This window comes from Marmota marmota, unplaced genomic scaffold (genome assembly GCF_001458135.2).
Source record: "Marmota marmota marmota unplaced genomic scaffold, marMar, whole genome shotgun sequence".
NCBI classification, from domain to species: domain Eukaryota; kingdom Metazoa; phylum Chordata; class Mammalia; order Rodentia; family Sciuridae; genus Marmota; species Marmota marmota.
Genome location: NW_026000016.1, coordinates 13,079,979 through 13,096,197, shown reverse-complemented (window position 1 = coordinate 13,096,197; position 16,219 = coordinate 13,079,979). Strand labels below are relative to the sequence as shown.

The window sequence follows — 16,219 nt, the reverse complement described above, 5'->3', positions numbered from 1 at the left end:
TTACATCCTTTTAATTTCCTTCTTCTGCCTGATTATTATGGCTAGAGTTTTAAGAACTATCATATTGACACAGGCACTGACTTCCTTAACAAGACCCCTAAACCTCAAGAAATAAAACCAAAAATCAATAAGTGGGATGGCGTCAAATTAAAAAGCTTCTACACTGAAAAGGTAACAAGAGTGTGAAGAGACACCCTACAGAATGGGAGGAAATCTTTGCCACCACTCTTCTGGCAAGGGGATTAATAAGCAGCATACATAAAGAACTCAAAAACCTTACCACCCCAAAAGACAAATAACCTAATAAATGGGCAAATGATCCAAACAGACATTTCTCAAAAGAAGAAACACAAATGGCCAATAAATACATGAAAAAAATGTTCAACATACTTAGCAATCAGGAAAATGTGAATCCAAACTACACTGAAATTTCATCTCACTGCAGTTAGAATGGCAATCATCAAGAATACAAATAACAATAATTGTTGGCAAGGATGCAGGGGAAAAGCACACTTATACATTGCTGGAAGGACTTCAAATTACTACAACCACTTTGGAAAGCAGTATGGAGATTACTCAAAAGGCTGGGAATGGAACCACCTTGTTACCCAGCTGTCCCACTCCTTGATATTTATCCAAAAACCTAAAATCAGCATACTATAATGATACATGCATACCAATGTTTATAGCAATGTAATTCACAATAGCCAAGTTATGGAAACAACCTAGGTGTTTGTCCACAGATGAATGGATAAAGAAAAGGTGATATATATACAAAATGGAGTTTTACTCAGGCATAAAGAATGACATCATGTCCTTTGCAGGTAAATGGATGGAACTTAAGAGCATCATACTGAGTGAAATATGCCAGTTTAGAAAGCCAATGTTTTCTCTCTTTTGCAGAAATTACAGAGAAATAAGGAGAAAATAAAAAGGAAAACAGTAAAATAGATCCATTTCCTTTCGTCCCTCTCCCCTCCCCTCCCTCCCCTCTTCTCTTCTCTTTTCTTTTGTGTTGAGGATTGAATCCAGGACCTTGCCAATGCCAGGTATGAGTTCCACCACTGAGCTCTATCACACTGCTTTGATCATTTATCTTTGAAGAAGCTGAGGTTTCCCTGGATATGTTAAATGAAATTGGCCAACTTATGCTATATGCATACATGAATACATTGCAATGAATTCCACTTTTATGTATAAGTATAATGTATCAATTTTAAAAATGACATATACATGGAAGACCAGAAGAATACAGGAAGGGAGTCAAGGGGAAGGAGGAAGGGAGGCAAAGGTAAACTACTGGGGAGTGAGAATGAGCAAGCTATGCAGTTATGATTATGCCAAATGAACCCCACTATTATGTATAGGTATAATGCACTAAAAAAAACTTCTAAAAAGAGACAAAAATGGAAGTAGATGTTTAAAAAAGGAAAACAAGGAAATAAATACCTTTTCAAACAAACAAAAAGAGAAAAAAGGAGAGAGAGAAGTTTCCAGGATTGTAAGAGAAATACAGTAAGGATTAGGTTTGGCTATAAATAACAGAAACACAAATAGCCAAGGCGCAGATGAGAGAGTGGGTTTCATTTTTTGGTTTTTGTGCATAAATGAAGCCTACAGCTAGACAGTCTACAGTTCGTATTATTTCTCCTTGGTCTTGAGAGACCCAAGCTCCCATCTTTTCCTCCACTGTGCTGAACCATGGTTTCATCTTTGAGTTCTCCACTTGATCCAGGGTAGCTGCCATGATATCCTGCCAATGCTCTGGACAGGTAGGAGGGGGAAGGGTATACTCCCCTGAAGGCTTTTTGTAGTACACGGTGCTTCTGAAGTCTTTCTAGAAATTAATTTAAAGTCCGCTTGACGGCTCTGAAATCTGTCTTATTTGAATACATTACTTTTCTTTTTGCATTATGAAAGCTATAGGATCTCCTTATTGCAAATTTGGAAAACAGATGAATTCACCTTAAATTTCAATACTCACTTAAGAAGAGCAAGTACTTATTATATATTATGTATTTATTGTGCTAGGAACTAGGGCTATGAGGTGAACAACTGCAATCTGGTGTATTTCCTCCATTTTGTAAAGCTCTATATCGGCCTTCATGTTCTGTAGCTACAATTACAACTCCAAATTTTATATCCTACTTTTTTCCACAGCATTAGGAGTCTCCCCCCATTTTGTTACATCACTGAATTTTTAAGAAGTAATACTTAGGGCTGGGGATATAGCTCAGTTGGTAGAATGCTTGCCTCGTATCCACAAGGTCCTGGGTTCAATCGCCAGCACATAAAAAAGGAAAAAAAAAAGAAGTAATATTTGCTTATAGTAAAAATGAAAATATTTTTTAAAAAAGATCCCCAGCCATATTCCTTTGTTCTTATCCTTTCAGCATGCACCACTCTAAATTAAGGAAAAGTGGGCTGTTAAAAGAGTTAGGGATAGTGGAGGAAAATTCTAGCACCTGAGGTGTGCATCCCAAAGTTCCCCATTAAAATGAAACTCCAGCCACCCAGTGGCTAATTCCTAATAACTAACATCTCCTAGGCCACCCTCCTATTCTTTCACATTTCTCTATTCTTTGCACTTGCAGAGACTGTGTCCAAAATAAACAAGGTGTATGAGAATATTTGTCTCCAGCCCTAGTTCTGGAGGAACCAAATGAAGACACATCTTGCAGTGGTGTGGATGTGAGGTCTCCCCCAACCCCCACAAAAACACTAAGCTCCTGTTATGCACGGAAGTTCAGGAGTGAAATGATTAGATTAGGAGGGCTGTGATCAAATCAGTCCATCCTAGTTTGAATAGACTTAGTGGGTGGTAACTGTGGGCAGGTGGGACATAGCTAGAGGAGGGGGTTTCTAGGGCATGTCCTGGGAGATTATATCTTGTTCCCCTGGCTCATTCTTCTCTCTGTTTCCTGGCTGCCATGAGTTGAGCAGCTTTCCTCCACCATGTCCTTTTGCCATGAAGCTTCTACTTCACTTAAGGTTCAGAACCATGGAGGCAGCCAACCACAGACTGAACTCTGAAACTGTAAGCTGAAAATAACTTTCCTTCTCTAAGTTGTTCTTGTCAGGTGTTTTGGCCACACCAATGAAAACCTAATTAACACACACATCTACACTACTTTAGCATATATATATATATATATATATATATATATANATATATATATATATATATCATGGCCAGCTCACTTTCTAAGAGAGCTGGGAAATGTAGTTTTATGGCTGGGTTGTAATTGCACCCAATAATATCTGGATGCTGTGGCTAAGATAATATGAATATAAACAACTGACCCACCGCTGTCACCAGAGATATCCTCACATAACTGAAAAGTATAGGCCATAAGAAAGGCACTGGAGAGACTACTTCTTGGTATGTACTTCATTACTTCATTGACACTACAGAATATAACTTGGATATTCAAGCCTGGGTGTGATTTTTGTATGTGAATAGATACCCTGACTGTTATGTGTAAGATTTATAAGGACAGGTGAAGCTTGGACACAGAAAGCCAGTTAGGAAACTCTTAAGATGGTTTAGGTATGAGGGAACAATGTCTAAAACTAGAGTGTGATTGCGAAACTGGAAAATTTGGAATAGATATGAGAAATACTGCAAAGGAACCTTGTAAGACTTATACAGAGGTTAAGTAGAAAGAGGGAATCCTACATGACCTTCAAGTTTGAAGCCAGGCTCCATCAGAGAGAAGAGTCAATTTTGGGGCATGTTTGTTGTTGTCTTTGATTCTACCAGATTTAAATATGATGTCCTATTAGAGTTAAGTCAGAGTTAAGTTAAAACACAGATAATCACCTTCACCAAATTTAAAAAGAAAAAAGTGATACTAATTTCTACACTTCACCTACATCAAAGCATGACTTTATGTGCTCAAGGGAAATTCCAAGAACTCGCCATCCCTCAGAGCTCCTTCTTTATAAAAAAACAGAAGGGTTAGCCTTTCTAAATGGGACTAGATCACAGATCCCTGTGGATAAATTCACTCAGACCAGAAGGATATAAAATTACCCCTCTCAGTATGGTACTGCTCAGAAATACTAAAGTGTGTTCAGAAGACTGACTGAGTTTTGCAGAGTAAAATGGCAAAGAGTTAAAACGTTTCTGGTCTTAACCAGGCTTGGGTTGAATCATGGTGCCACGCCCTTCTTGCTATATGATCTTGGATAAACTAACTTTTTAACCTAAACCTGCCCATCTGTAAAGGGGAAGTCAAATAGTCCTACTACCATAGGGCTGTTAAGAGGATTAAATAAGAAATGCACACAAAGACTCAGTCCAGTGCCTCATGCATTACAAGAAGTAATAAAGATTACCTATTGTTATTATCATAGTATCAAATCTGGGATGAGGACCAAATATTTTGTGTTCAGCTGTCAGAAAAGACCAGTTAGGATAATATGCTCCTGAAATTACAAAAATTCAGTTTGACAGTCAGGCCAGATTAACTCAGGACAAAACCAATGGATTAGACCAGGTAAGAAGCTGAGAAAGTTTTAGTCACCTGAAAAAATTCATACAATTATTCACTTTTTAAATACCGTTTTGAGTTATTAGAATAAAACACATATTATAAATCTACTTAGAGCAGGGCAGCCACTAAAAAAAAATTTAGGCACACACAAAAAATTGCAAGGCACACAGTTTTGGAAACATGGTCCTCAGGGTTATGAGGGTTAACTGGCTCTGACTGAATCTAAAACCAAGTAGGCAGAGCTTACAGCCCTACCTCAGTGCCCAACACAAAGGGAAGGCTCTGTAAATGTTTGCTGATCACATGGATCCAGTGGACTGATGGCACCTTATTTACTATGCAGGCCAAATACTAGAATCAGGTCTTTGCAAAATATGCCCTGATTTTTTGAGTCTCTTTGATCTGTTCTGCTTCTATGACTCAGAAAAAAAGCCAAGAGCAGTTTGGTCCCTTTTGTCCATTTCTCCTTGGACAGCAACACTGAAATTTTCATGATCACTGAATGCACTGGAGTCATGCTTGATCAAAATCTATCTGGGAGGTACCAAGCACACAGCCAGACAGGCTAATGCTCCCTACGTGATTTTGCATCATCAGCCTTGCTGAGCAAGAGCAGAAGCAGCGTGTTTTATTTACTCCAGCCCTGTCAGAAGCATGCAGTGGCCTCTCACTTCCCTTAAAAGAAGAAGGCATAGAAGAGAAGCCCAGGCTCAGGGCATTCCCTGAGACCTCCAATTCCCTGAGTGATCAGAGCAAAGCTAGAACTGTATTTCTAGTGTTCCAGCCACACCCACCCATTAAGAGATTGCATTTCCTGGTGGTACTCTTCACAGTGCAAAATCTTTTGTAATCCTCCATTATTGAAAAACATGAAGAACCTTTCGATAGTATAATATTCGCTGCTTACACTGAGTAAAATTTAAAAATGCAACTACAGGGAGCTTCAGGGAATTTTGTGTAAAGATCGCTGGCAGAAGCAAGGCAAGCGCTCACAAGCTTGATGCTAGCATTTCCTTCTCTGTTTCCATAGCAACGGCCGCCACTCCATCTTACCTGCTCCTCAGATCACCACCAAAGAAGAGATTTCTGATAAGGGAGCAAAACCACACGATTTTGTTTATTAAACTGGAAGCTTGTGGGAAGAGTTTCTTCCTGCCTGGAAATGATAAGGGTTATTATTTGTTTGTGTTTCTTCCTTTTTCTCCTGTATTTCTCCCTCACACCACAATCCAGGGGCTTAATCCTCAAATGCCTGCAGGGGTGAGGCAGGATGGGGAGGGAGCTGCTGGAAATGCAACTCTGCTGAGTTTTATTTATTATTACTTAGGAATGAAGGCCTGGTTTGGCTGGTTCTTAAAATATCTCAAAAGAAATTGGAACCTAGATTTTACATAAAATTTTCTAGTTGCTAAACATTGGCAACCTATTTTTAATTTTTTTTTTAATTGCAAGCAAACAAAACACATCTACAAGATGAGTTTGTTCTGTTTAGAACAGCCCTAAGCAGTTACAGTCACCACCAGGTTCTCAGTATCATTTACTGTTTTCTGATATCTGTGAGGAGCATACACTGCATATTACCCCTAATTATTAATTATAGCCCAAATGTATTAGTTAACAAGAAAGTCATAATTCATTTGGAGATACCTTTGTAACTTTGTTGTATGTTGTTATCTCTTTCACTCATTCTGTCTGTGATAAAGGATGAGAAACCAGATGCATTCTTTCCTGAGCTGTTTTTTAAAAATTAAAACAGGCTCAAAACAGAGAATAAGATTATTTGAGTTCACCCAGAACCAATCAGCAATTAGGGTAAGTATCAGGGCCCATGCTTGGAAGTTAAAAAATAAATGCTATTATGATTCAAATCTACTCAAAAGATTTGAAAGTTTTAAAAATATTTTTAAAGGATTTTTTCCATCTCAGCCAGGCTCATGGATGCTTTCAAATATTACAGTTGTGTTCAATCAGTGAGCCTCAGAAGGGACCCTCTCTTAGCTTGGGTTCCCCCAAAAGCATGCCCTGAGACAGGGAATCAGATGAAAGCAGCTGAGGTGGGAGTTGAGGGTGGACAGGTGACACAGGGGAGGAAAAGTTCTGTCACAGGGTTGTTTCCAGCCAGCTTCTCCTGAGAGTGAGAAACTGGGAGCCAGTTCTGGACCCAAGCACAAGGGAGCGGGAGTATTTATCCACCAAGTCCCATCAATGGTTGGTTGAGGGCTGTTCCCCAAGGGATTAGGGAAAACTCAGGGGAAGGTAAGAGAAGGCCTTTAGTCAGAGACACACGCTTGTGCTGAAGTAGGAACAGTGTGTGCACCAAAGTGAAGAGTCAAGGGACACAGGATGTGAGAACTAGCCACTCGTGTCAACTTCATCTCTCCATATGCCTGACCTTTGATATGGACAAGGGATGTTTTCTCAGTGTTGCATAAAGTGCAGTGCCCAAACAACTTTGGGACAAATTCCTTTATGACTTTTCAACCACAATGCTGGCCCTCTGTCCCTCCTATATGTGTACATTTCAGGAACAGTCGCTGATCTTCAAGGAAACATCGAAATATATGCTAAGGTATGGGGGCTGCAAAGCCAAGCAGAGTTGGAGTGTGGAGAGAGGACAGAAATAAAGAAACTGACTTTACAGGGGATCTCTGAGGCAGAAATTTCATTTCAGATGTTTTCAGGGAAACATGGCTAAGGAGCAAAAATAACAATGACATCAACAACAGTCTTTCAGATTGGAAAACTTCGTATTTTTTTTTCTGTTATGAACATTTGTGACCTGCATTTGGAACTTCTAGATGATGATTTCTATTTTCCACATCCACTTCTCTAAAGAGAAAGCTGGCTGGGCATCCAAATCCATAGCAAGCAATATAATCTCCATATTTTTATTCTTACATGGGGGAAGGAAGTGAGAAGTGGGAAGTGGTAGAGAGGTTCCTCTAGGAGGGAAACATTTACATATAGACCATTGCTTTGCTTCTTCTGACTTTGTGTGTTAATGTCACCTTCACAACACTTCCTTCTCCAAGAGATTTTTACAAAGGGAAAACATTCAATTTTAAGCAAACAAGAAGAAAATATTGAAAGAGAATGATATAGAGAAATGGATCTGGTAGCATAAAAAAAGTCAGGCAGTTCTACTCTAAGTATCAACACTGAAAATTTCATTCCTGGTATCTGATGCACCTTGTGGGTAAACTTCTGGAAAGCTCCATGCCTCTACTCCCATTGTGTTAACAAACACAAAATCAGGTGTAATAGAGTATACAGTGAAGCCACCAAGGTGTCTCCTGGCTGTGTCTCAATTTGCTATACAGGTACATCTCAGCTCTTCTCTAAGGCACAGGAACCCACTCAATCAACAGATATTAGGTGTATCTTAGATACGGAGTCTAAAATAAACCCTCATTTTTATTTTCTTTGGCATTTTCTCATTCATGAACAATAAGTGGTCTGCTGGATTTCCTGAATTGAAAAAATTCTGAAAACAATTAGCTCTCTGCCCATAGAGAGAGGAAGAAACAGCAGACTGCTCTCTGGGTAACTCCATGGAGGGTAGGTGCTATGTTTTCAAATCCATGAGTGGTAATATCTCTTCATAGGTTTGGCCTAGGATAGTGCTGAGAATTTTAAACCCTATTTCATTAGTTGATGCCTTCTGAATACAAAATGGCAGTGGGCTGAAAGCAGACTGGCACATCTTTAATAGACAGGCCGGGAAGTCTCTTTTCACCCCAAGTGCTAAACATGGCATTGCTGCTTTCTCCTGCCAAAGATAAACATTACCCCCACCTCTGGTCACTAGAGAAGTATCTCCTCAGAGTGAAAGGCTGTTCTAATGGATTTATCCAGTGGAGAAAATGTAGGCAAAAATAGTATCTTTCTCCTACTCATACTTGATAATACAAGATGTGTAAGTAAATTCTAGAAGCATCTCTTTATGGATATGTATTAGAGCCCAGTTGTGTGTTAAACCCTGCTTGGTTGTGTGTTAAACCCCTGGGATTGGGAATGAATCTCCCCTTCTCAAGATTGTATTCTTCCAGCAATAAGCATGTTGCCACTTTCACTTCTTGAAAAGATTTACTTGATAGTGAAAATCTAATTGCTATTATTCAAAATACAGACAAAGTAATGGGATTCCATAGGTTAAAATAAAATTATGATAGATAAATCTCATAAAGGAGTGTGGAGTATCTGGGTTTCACTGAGTCATCTACAACCTGAGTAGCATTTTCTCCAATAAAAGTTTTCCTATGGACCCCCAGACTGTCTGTCCTACAGTTCAAGGAACAGGAAGAAGATAAACTCCTGGTAAAGGAAGAACATTCGGCTTCTGGAAGGCAAGGCTCATGTCCAACTCATCTCTGGCTTCGATAATGATTCACTTCCTACCTGTTAAATACAGAGTGCACCCGTTTTTCCATCTCAGGCTATGTTGTGAGCCTATCCATTGTTTATTCATGCACTCACACTCAGTCAAACTACTTATTTTGGGTTCTTATGCATTCCAGGAGTAGAGCTGGGAACTAAGGCAAATATAAATAAATAAGTAAAAAATGATGCCATGTTCCATTTCTGCTTAACCAAATTGCTTTAGCAAGAGTTTAAGAGACAGGAACAAGCATTCAGTCTTCACCCGAGAAATATGTACTGAACACCTGCTACTAGTCAGGCTCCAGTCTAGGTCTCCATCCTGTGTGCAGCTGCACGTAAAGTGCTCTCACATCCTTGGAGCTTACCCTCTAGCAGGGAGGAAGACAAAAAGCAAATACACTCTACAGTATGTTGGATAGCTGTCAGTGGTTTTAGAAACACAAGTCCAGGCAGGATATAAGAATTGCAGGACAGTCTGCAATTTTCTAGTGGCTAAAGAAGATCTCAGGGAGAACACAGATCTGGTAAGAGGTGAGGATGTGAGCCACGTGGAACACAGTCCCAGAAAGGAGTTAGGAACCAGGTCTTCCCCGAAAACCATCCACAACCCCCAGTAGTATTGTCTCTAATGAAAAGCCTGCCCCTAATCTTCATGCTGTCTGAGACATTTAACTAAGATGAGGTCCATCTCCCTTCTTTTTTTTCTAACCTCCCCATCTGAAGAGTTGCCTATTCATTCTGCTTTTGCACAGTTGAAGGGGATGTGTGACCAAAATATAGTTGGTCCCTGTGGAAGTCTCCTGTGGACTGTTCTACCATGACATAAAAGTAAAAACAGACACTTTGAATAATCAGAAATGGGTTTTGCCCAGGCAGAAGCCTGACCTCTGAGTATGTCAACCTACAGACAGCAATGGAGGCTGCTCAGTGTAATCCTGGTCTCACTTCCCCACAGAAGTTACAAAAATACATATATAATTTTCCTCATTGTGTCCATTTTCGGTTGAAGAGTTCTAACGGTTTAAGGTTCATTACTTCACCCTTAAGTAACCTAAAAACCACAGGAAATGAAAACTTAACTCAGTACAAATGACATGCACAATGAACTCTGAAAATGTGCTGGGCCCCACTCCACTCCTGGTGACCTATAACAAAAAGAGGGTATTCTGATAACACCCTTTGACCAACCATAAAAAGACTTTAACTTACAGATTATGTAGTGTTGCAATCTTTAAGGCCCTGGCAGCACAAATAATCAAGATTCCGCAAGGTCGTCTTGAATTTTAAGTTCATTTGTAAGTTGTTTCAGCATGCAAAAACACTTGGCCTGTTTCTAAAGCAATACATGGGTAAGAGGAATGGTGAAATGGAGCCAACATTTTTCAAACTCGTTTTACTTTTTTTTGAAACATAGCCACCAGAAAGGTTACAATTCATTTTTAAAGGATTCTCTCAAGAAAGCACAGTTGGCCAAATCATTCATCTCCCTGCCCACAAGGGAATAAATAAATGATCTAGTGAAGATATGATATTCCTCCTGTGTAAGGTTGCTCCTATCCCTCTTTCTCTACAAAACTGGTAGTTTTCTACTCATTTGGCTACAAATAAAATCAGTAGGGGCATGATCTATAGTTTATCTGTGTTAATTATAAACCCGAGTCTCCATACTAGGCAAGAAATATTCAATTTTTTATCTAATTCACTATTGGAGCCCACAGAGACTATTGTAGGTATTCAGAATGGTTGGTGGTTGTTCTCAGAACCTTTCAGCAGAATAGAAAGAGATGAAGCAAAGGTTCATCCTAAAACTTACTCTCCAAAATAAAAGGCAGATAAACCATAAAAACTCAGGAAAAGGAACACATTCATGGAAAGGCCAATAGGAAAGAGGCTCCCAGGCAAAGTGTGATGGTCCACTCTAGGTCAAGTTGACTGGGCCAAGGGGTGATCAAGTTAAATGATATTTCTGGTTGCGTCTCTGGTGATATTTTCAGATAAGATCAGCATTTGAATTGGTGGACAGACTAAAGTAGATTGCCTTCTGCGATATGGGTGGGTGTTACCCAAACTGTTGAGTGCCAGAATAGAAGAAAAGGTAAAGTAAGGAAGGAGTCACCCCCCTTTGTTTCCAGCCTGACTGCTTGAACTGGGACATCAGTCTTCCACTGCCCTTCGACTGGGACTCACTCTATGGGTTCCCCTGGTTCTCAGGCCTTTGAACTTGGACTGGAGTTACACCACCAGCTTTCCTGGGACTCCAGTTCACAGTGACAGACTTAAAAGTCTCCATAGTCACATGAGACAGTTCCTCATAGTACATCTCTTACCAAATCTATACCCTAGTGGGTTTTTTATTCTGGAGAACCCTAACTAACACAGAAAGAAAGAGTGCTTCTCTTCTGGTATAGCAACTGCTGCAAATGATGCATAAGTTCAAGTAAAAACATATACTGGCTTCTGTCCCTGTCCTCAGCTACTTCCAATAACTGGCTTATCCTCGGAGAGCTATGCTCTCAGACTTCAAATCGTGGCTTGCTGACAAACAGTTCTCTCTCTTTGGCATGATACCTCCTCTTTGCCACCATCAGTAAAAATATTGTTCCTGGTCATGTCGAAGGAACTCTCAAGTAGGGAAAACTTCCTCCACACATCATCCACCCAAGACACCATCGTCTTTCATGGGCCCACTGCCTCATTCTTCTTTTTCCCTGTGCACAATTACAGGCATAGCCCATGTTCAGTTTTGTGTCCTATTCTTTATTTTTGCATCAAATATTGTGTGAAAAGGATGCAATACATCTTTGAAATGGTATTTTCAATAAAGAATCAAAGTTCACTTTTAAAAAGATATTACCCTTTCCACTTAGCAAGACTTCCATGGAGTCTGGGGAAAATACCACCTGATTCTGGGTCAGCATTAATCACAGGCAAGTTACTTACTAAGAAACCATCAAATATGTAGAGATTTCTGCTAAATTATTAGAGAGCAAATGATGGAACTGTCATTGGCCCCTGGGTAGCCCTTGCAAGTATAAACTATAGATCCCAGGATAAGGTGTCAGATGCCTAATCAATAGGTCATCAACCAGAATAAATTTTTTTTTAAATGTGGAACTCCAAAAAGATACCACCATGGATTCAATGTACAGTATTGGTTATCATGTATTGATACCCTAGCTAATGTGACTCTCTTTATGAATGAATGAATTTCCATCATTCAAGACCTTGCTTATATGTCTCATTCTCTTAGAAAACTTCCTGAATCCTCCAAATTGCATTCATCCCACCTCTTTAGTGCTCACAAGCTACCTACTCCTATCTCAGTTTTGATGTGTACTGTATTCTGCCTTTTGCCTTAGCTCCCCGTGTCTGTGATTTACAGGCGCTCTTCAACAGCAAGCTCTGTGAAGGGAAGGCTTCCACAGCCTTGGCTTCCTCTACAACCTACATTTTACATTTTTTCTTGTGTTGTAGACACCCTCTCTTAGACATTTCTCTCTTTTGAGCACTAGTGCCATATCTTATTCTTTTTTTATAATCCCCAAATCTAAAATAGGCATAGTGTTGGCCCACAAAAAGCCTGCCCCACTGATGTCCCCATTCCAGAGAATGAAAATGGACATAAGGGATTCATTTAACAAGAATTTACTGAATGACTACTATGTTCCAGGTTCTGTCCAACGTGCCAAGGATACCATTAAACAATACAGGCAATGTCCCTGCTCTCTAGAAGACAATAAGGAAATAAACCAATCAGTAGAAAGTTGATTTTAAGTCAGAATAAGATTATAAAAAAGTTTTAAATTGGTCAGAGTTGAAGAGTGATTCAGAGGAATGTGAATGTGGTCCTCAAGTTTCTGTAGGACAGGACATTTCAGCTGTGAGGAGCCAGGTATATGAGGATATGCAAGGGGACAGAATCCTAGGAAGAGGCAGCAAACTAGAGTAATGCTTGCTCTCAACCCAGTACAGGTCACCTGGCAGGGGAGAACAGGTGTAGAGGAAATGGTGGAGTTGGCTAACAGCTGCTTCTCTCATCCCCACTCCTACCAGAGCAGGGTGCCACTTTCCCCTCACTTTGCATATTCTTTCCATTACTATTTCCCATTTCTTAATCCTGCTCCCTGGTTGCCATGAAATTCTAAGAACACAAGTTTCTTCCAGCAACAAATACCTCTGTAGTCATCTTCCAATACTGAGTCATATAAAACACAAAACTAGAAGCTGTTGGAAAATAGAAGATGATGGTATTAAGATTGAGCTTTCATTATTATTAGTTCCATTCAACTAATGTTTATTTTTATAGCCATTTTTTCTGATTATCTTCCCTGACCTTAATCTTAAACTAAATTATAAATGTCTTGTAACTTGTTTCTTTCCACATTATCTCATAGGAAGTTTTATCGCAGGGTAAATAGATTTAGCAAAGCTACATATTTGATTATATACTAACTTCTAAAGCAAACTTATCTAAAGAATATTTTTCAAGATAATCAAAAGCATTTCAGTAAGTAGCCAAACTCCTTATTTTAGCATTACTGAATCTGGAATTTCTTTATCATCATCTACTTTGCAAGTATTTATTCTTCAAGAAGTGTAATCAAAGAAAGAAAAAAGACAAAGAAGAGAACAAGCTATTTTCTGTCTCACAACCAGATTGCCCAGATGTTGTGGCTAGAATACATCACAAGTGACATTTCTAGTAGTGTTTTCATCATTTGGAACATACAATTTTTCCTTTGAAATTTGCAAGCTTTTCAATGCTCCGAGTCCTGCTGTCAGCAATAGTAGCCCAGAAAAGGATTCACACCCAGTGGACTCTACCTGATGTCATCTTCTGCTCCAACTTGGGGCACTTATCTTCTTGGAATTCTTCTTCCTAAGTTACAGCCCCACAAACCAGAAAAGCAGAAAGAGAGTAAAAATCAGCATTAATTTATAGAAAGACTTTTTTTTTTCAAAACTACTGATTAATATGAAATCAAAATCTGAGAAAATTAGACTGAGCCCCAAAGTGCTGAGATTTTGGACAAGCAAAACGTAAGTACTCAATACTGATTATATAACTATGGGAGTATTGGGTTATACACCTCTAGGGTTCCATTCACATGGAAGTATCAAAGAACTTGTCCCTTGAGTAGCACAACCAAGGGATCCTCTGGTACTACACATCTAGGGTCACTGATTACTTAGACAAGATGGCAATAAATCTCTCCATAAGACAGGAGTTCTTCCAGCATGGTAGAACAAAGAAAATTATATTTGATTTTTCATAATTCAAGTACATGATTCCATGTATTTTTTTTTTTTTTTTGGATACGAGGCAAGCATTCTACCACTGAGCCACATCCCCAGCCCTGATTATTTTTTTTCTTTGGAGATAGCCTCCATAAGTTACTTAGGTTCTTGCTAAATTGCTAAGGCTTACTTTGAACTTGTGATCCTCCTGCCTCATCCTCCTGATCCCTGGGATTACAGGCGTGCACCACCATGCCAGACTACATGAACTTTTGAAAGTTCTTTCACTGTTCAGTTATTTTTATCTCTGGAAAGGCGGATATTTACCTTATCCTCTGAATCCTAGTATTATAGTCCTTACTATTATATTTTATTGTTTATTAACACATTAATTGTACATATTAATGGGATTCAATATGATATTTCAAACACATGCATAGAATATGCCTTATCAAAACCAACCTCCCCTTATTCACCCTCCCTCCCTTCCTCTGGTAATCACTATTTTAGGTTCATGTTGACTTTTCTTGGCTTCCATATATGAGACAGAGCATGTAGTACCTGGTCTTTCTGTGTCTGGCTAATTTCACTTAACATAAGTAAAATAAGTCCTCCAGTTTCTATCCATTTTGTGCAAATGACAGCATTTCATTTTCTTTATGACTGAACTATATCTCACGGTGTGTCACCACATTTTCATTATCCATTCATCTTTTGACAGATACCCAGGTTGATCCTATATCTTAGCTGTTATAAATAGTGCCACAATAAACCTGGGTGTGCAGGGAGCTCTTTGGTGTGCTGATTTCACTTCCTTTGAATATAAACCCAGAAGTGGGATAGCTGGATCATATAATAGTTGAATTTTTAGTTTTTTGAGGAGTTTCCACATTGTTCTATATAATGGTTGTCCTAATTTACATTCCCAACAGCTATGAGAGTCTTTTTTCTCCACATCTTCACCAGAATTTGCTGTTATTAGTTTTTATAATAACCATTCCAAGCATCATAGGACCTGATATTCTTCAATGACAATTGTCACTGCTGTAATGCTGATAAAAGTAGATCCTGCTAGAAGTAAGGGAGGTAAATTAGGAGGATGCCTAAGGGATACTTCTCTAACCTCTCTAGATTTTGTCTGAAAGATGATTTTATGCTGATTCTTTCATTTATTTTTTTCCTTTCACTAAACATTTTTTAAGTACTATTATGGCCCATTTCTGTGGGATCTTACTCTTTAGGCAGGATCCCTTCTAATGTCCCTTAAATAACATCCAAGCAGTGCCTTCGCAGCTTCCTTCCTAATCTGGAACACTTTCTGCATACACTTTTTTCTTTAGCTCAACAGAGGATATTCTAGACTATAATAAGCATATGGGTAAGGGATTTCCTATGATAACTGTGTACTCTGTAGCCAAAATGAAAAAATGGAATTCAAAAAAATGATATTGTCCACCATAGAAACACTTCCAAAGTTGTGCTTAGCTTACCAGTTCCTAGGTAATAGCTCATCAGGATCCAACTCCATCAGATACTGAAGCTCAATTAGTAAGAAAGAAATGTACTTTTTTCTTCATAAAGATTAGTTTCATTAGATTACCATCAGTACCAGCTCATAAAAGAATTGATATCACCTGTGCTGGGAACAAGTGTATTTCCAGAGATAAAAACCATCTCCAGCGTTCATCATCAGAGAGCAGTCCCCCCAAATTGTCCTATTTTTACAACCCATGAAATAGTTTGGGCATAGGCAATTTGGGTAAACAAGGACTCAGTTCAATTATCTCAAATTTATGGATTATAAGAAATTTTAATGAAAATTGCTTTCAAACTTGCATTTCTAGAAAGGGTGTGAATTAATAAGAAAGAAAATGAAAACTATAGAAAAGGCCTATAGCATAACAACTAAACACAGCAAGTAATTTCTTGCTTCACAAGGCCCAACAGGATAATATATACTAAAGACATAGGAGTTATTTTATAATATAGCCACAGGGAAAGTCTCTTGAGATGCCAAAATTATCCAAATAAAATTGTTTTATACATAAAAGTTTCTGTCCTTTGAGCTAATGAGACTGCTTATTTTTTATGGCTTCGAATTC

The 16,219-nt window shown here is 38.8% G+C and overlaps 1 protein-coding gene and 1 long non-coding RNA gene across 3 annotated transcripts in view; one reads left to right on the top strand and one right to left on the bottom strand.

The window, feature by feature from the left end:
* The window catches only part of Fam107b (family with sequence similarity 107 member B), a 195,213-nt gene that overhangs the window by 104,598 nt on the left and 74,396 nt on the right, over positions 1-16,219 (bottom strand). Inside the window, exon 2 of the mRNA XM_015483511.1 lies at positions 13,704-13,758. Within this exon, the coding sequence (XP_015338997.1) occupies positions 13,704-13,758 (55 nt within the window). The remainder of the gene's footprint in view (positions 1-13,703; positions 13,759-16,219) is intronic.
* The window catches only part of LOC125618451, a 72,861-nt gene that overhangs the window by 28,411 nt on the left and 28,231 nt on the right, over positions 1-16,219 (top strand). The window lies entirely within an intron of this gene.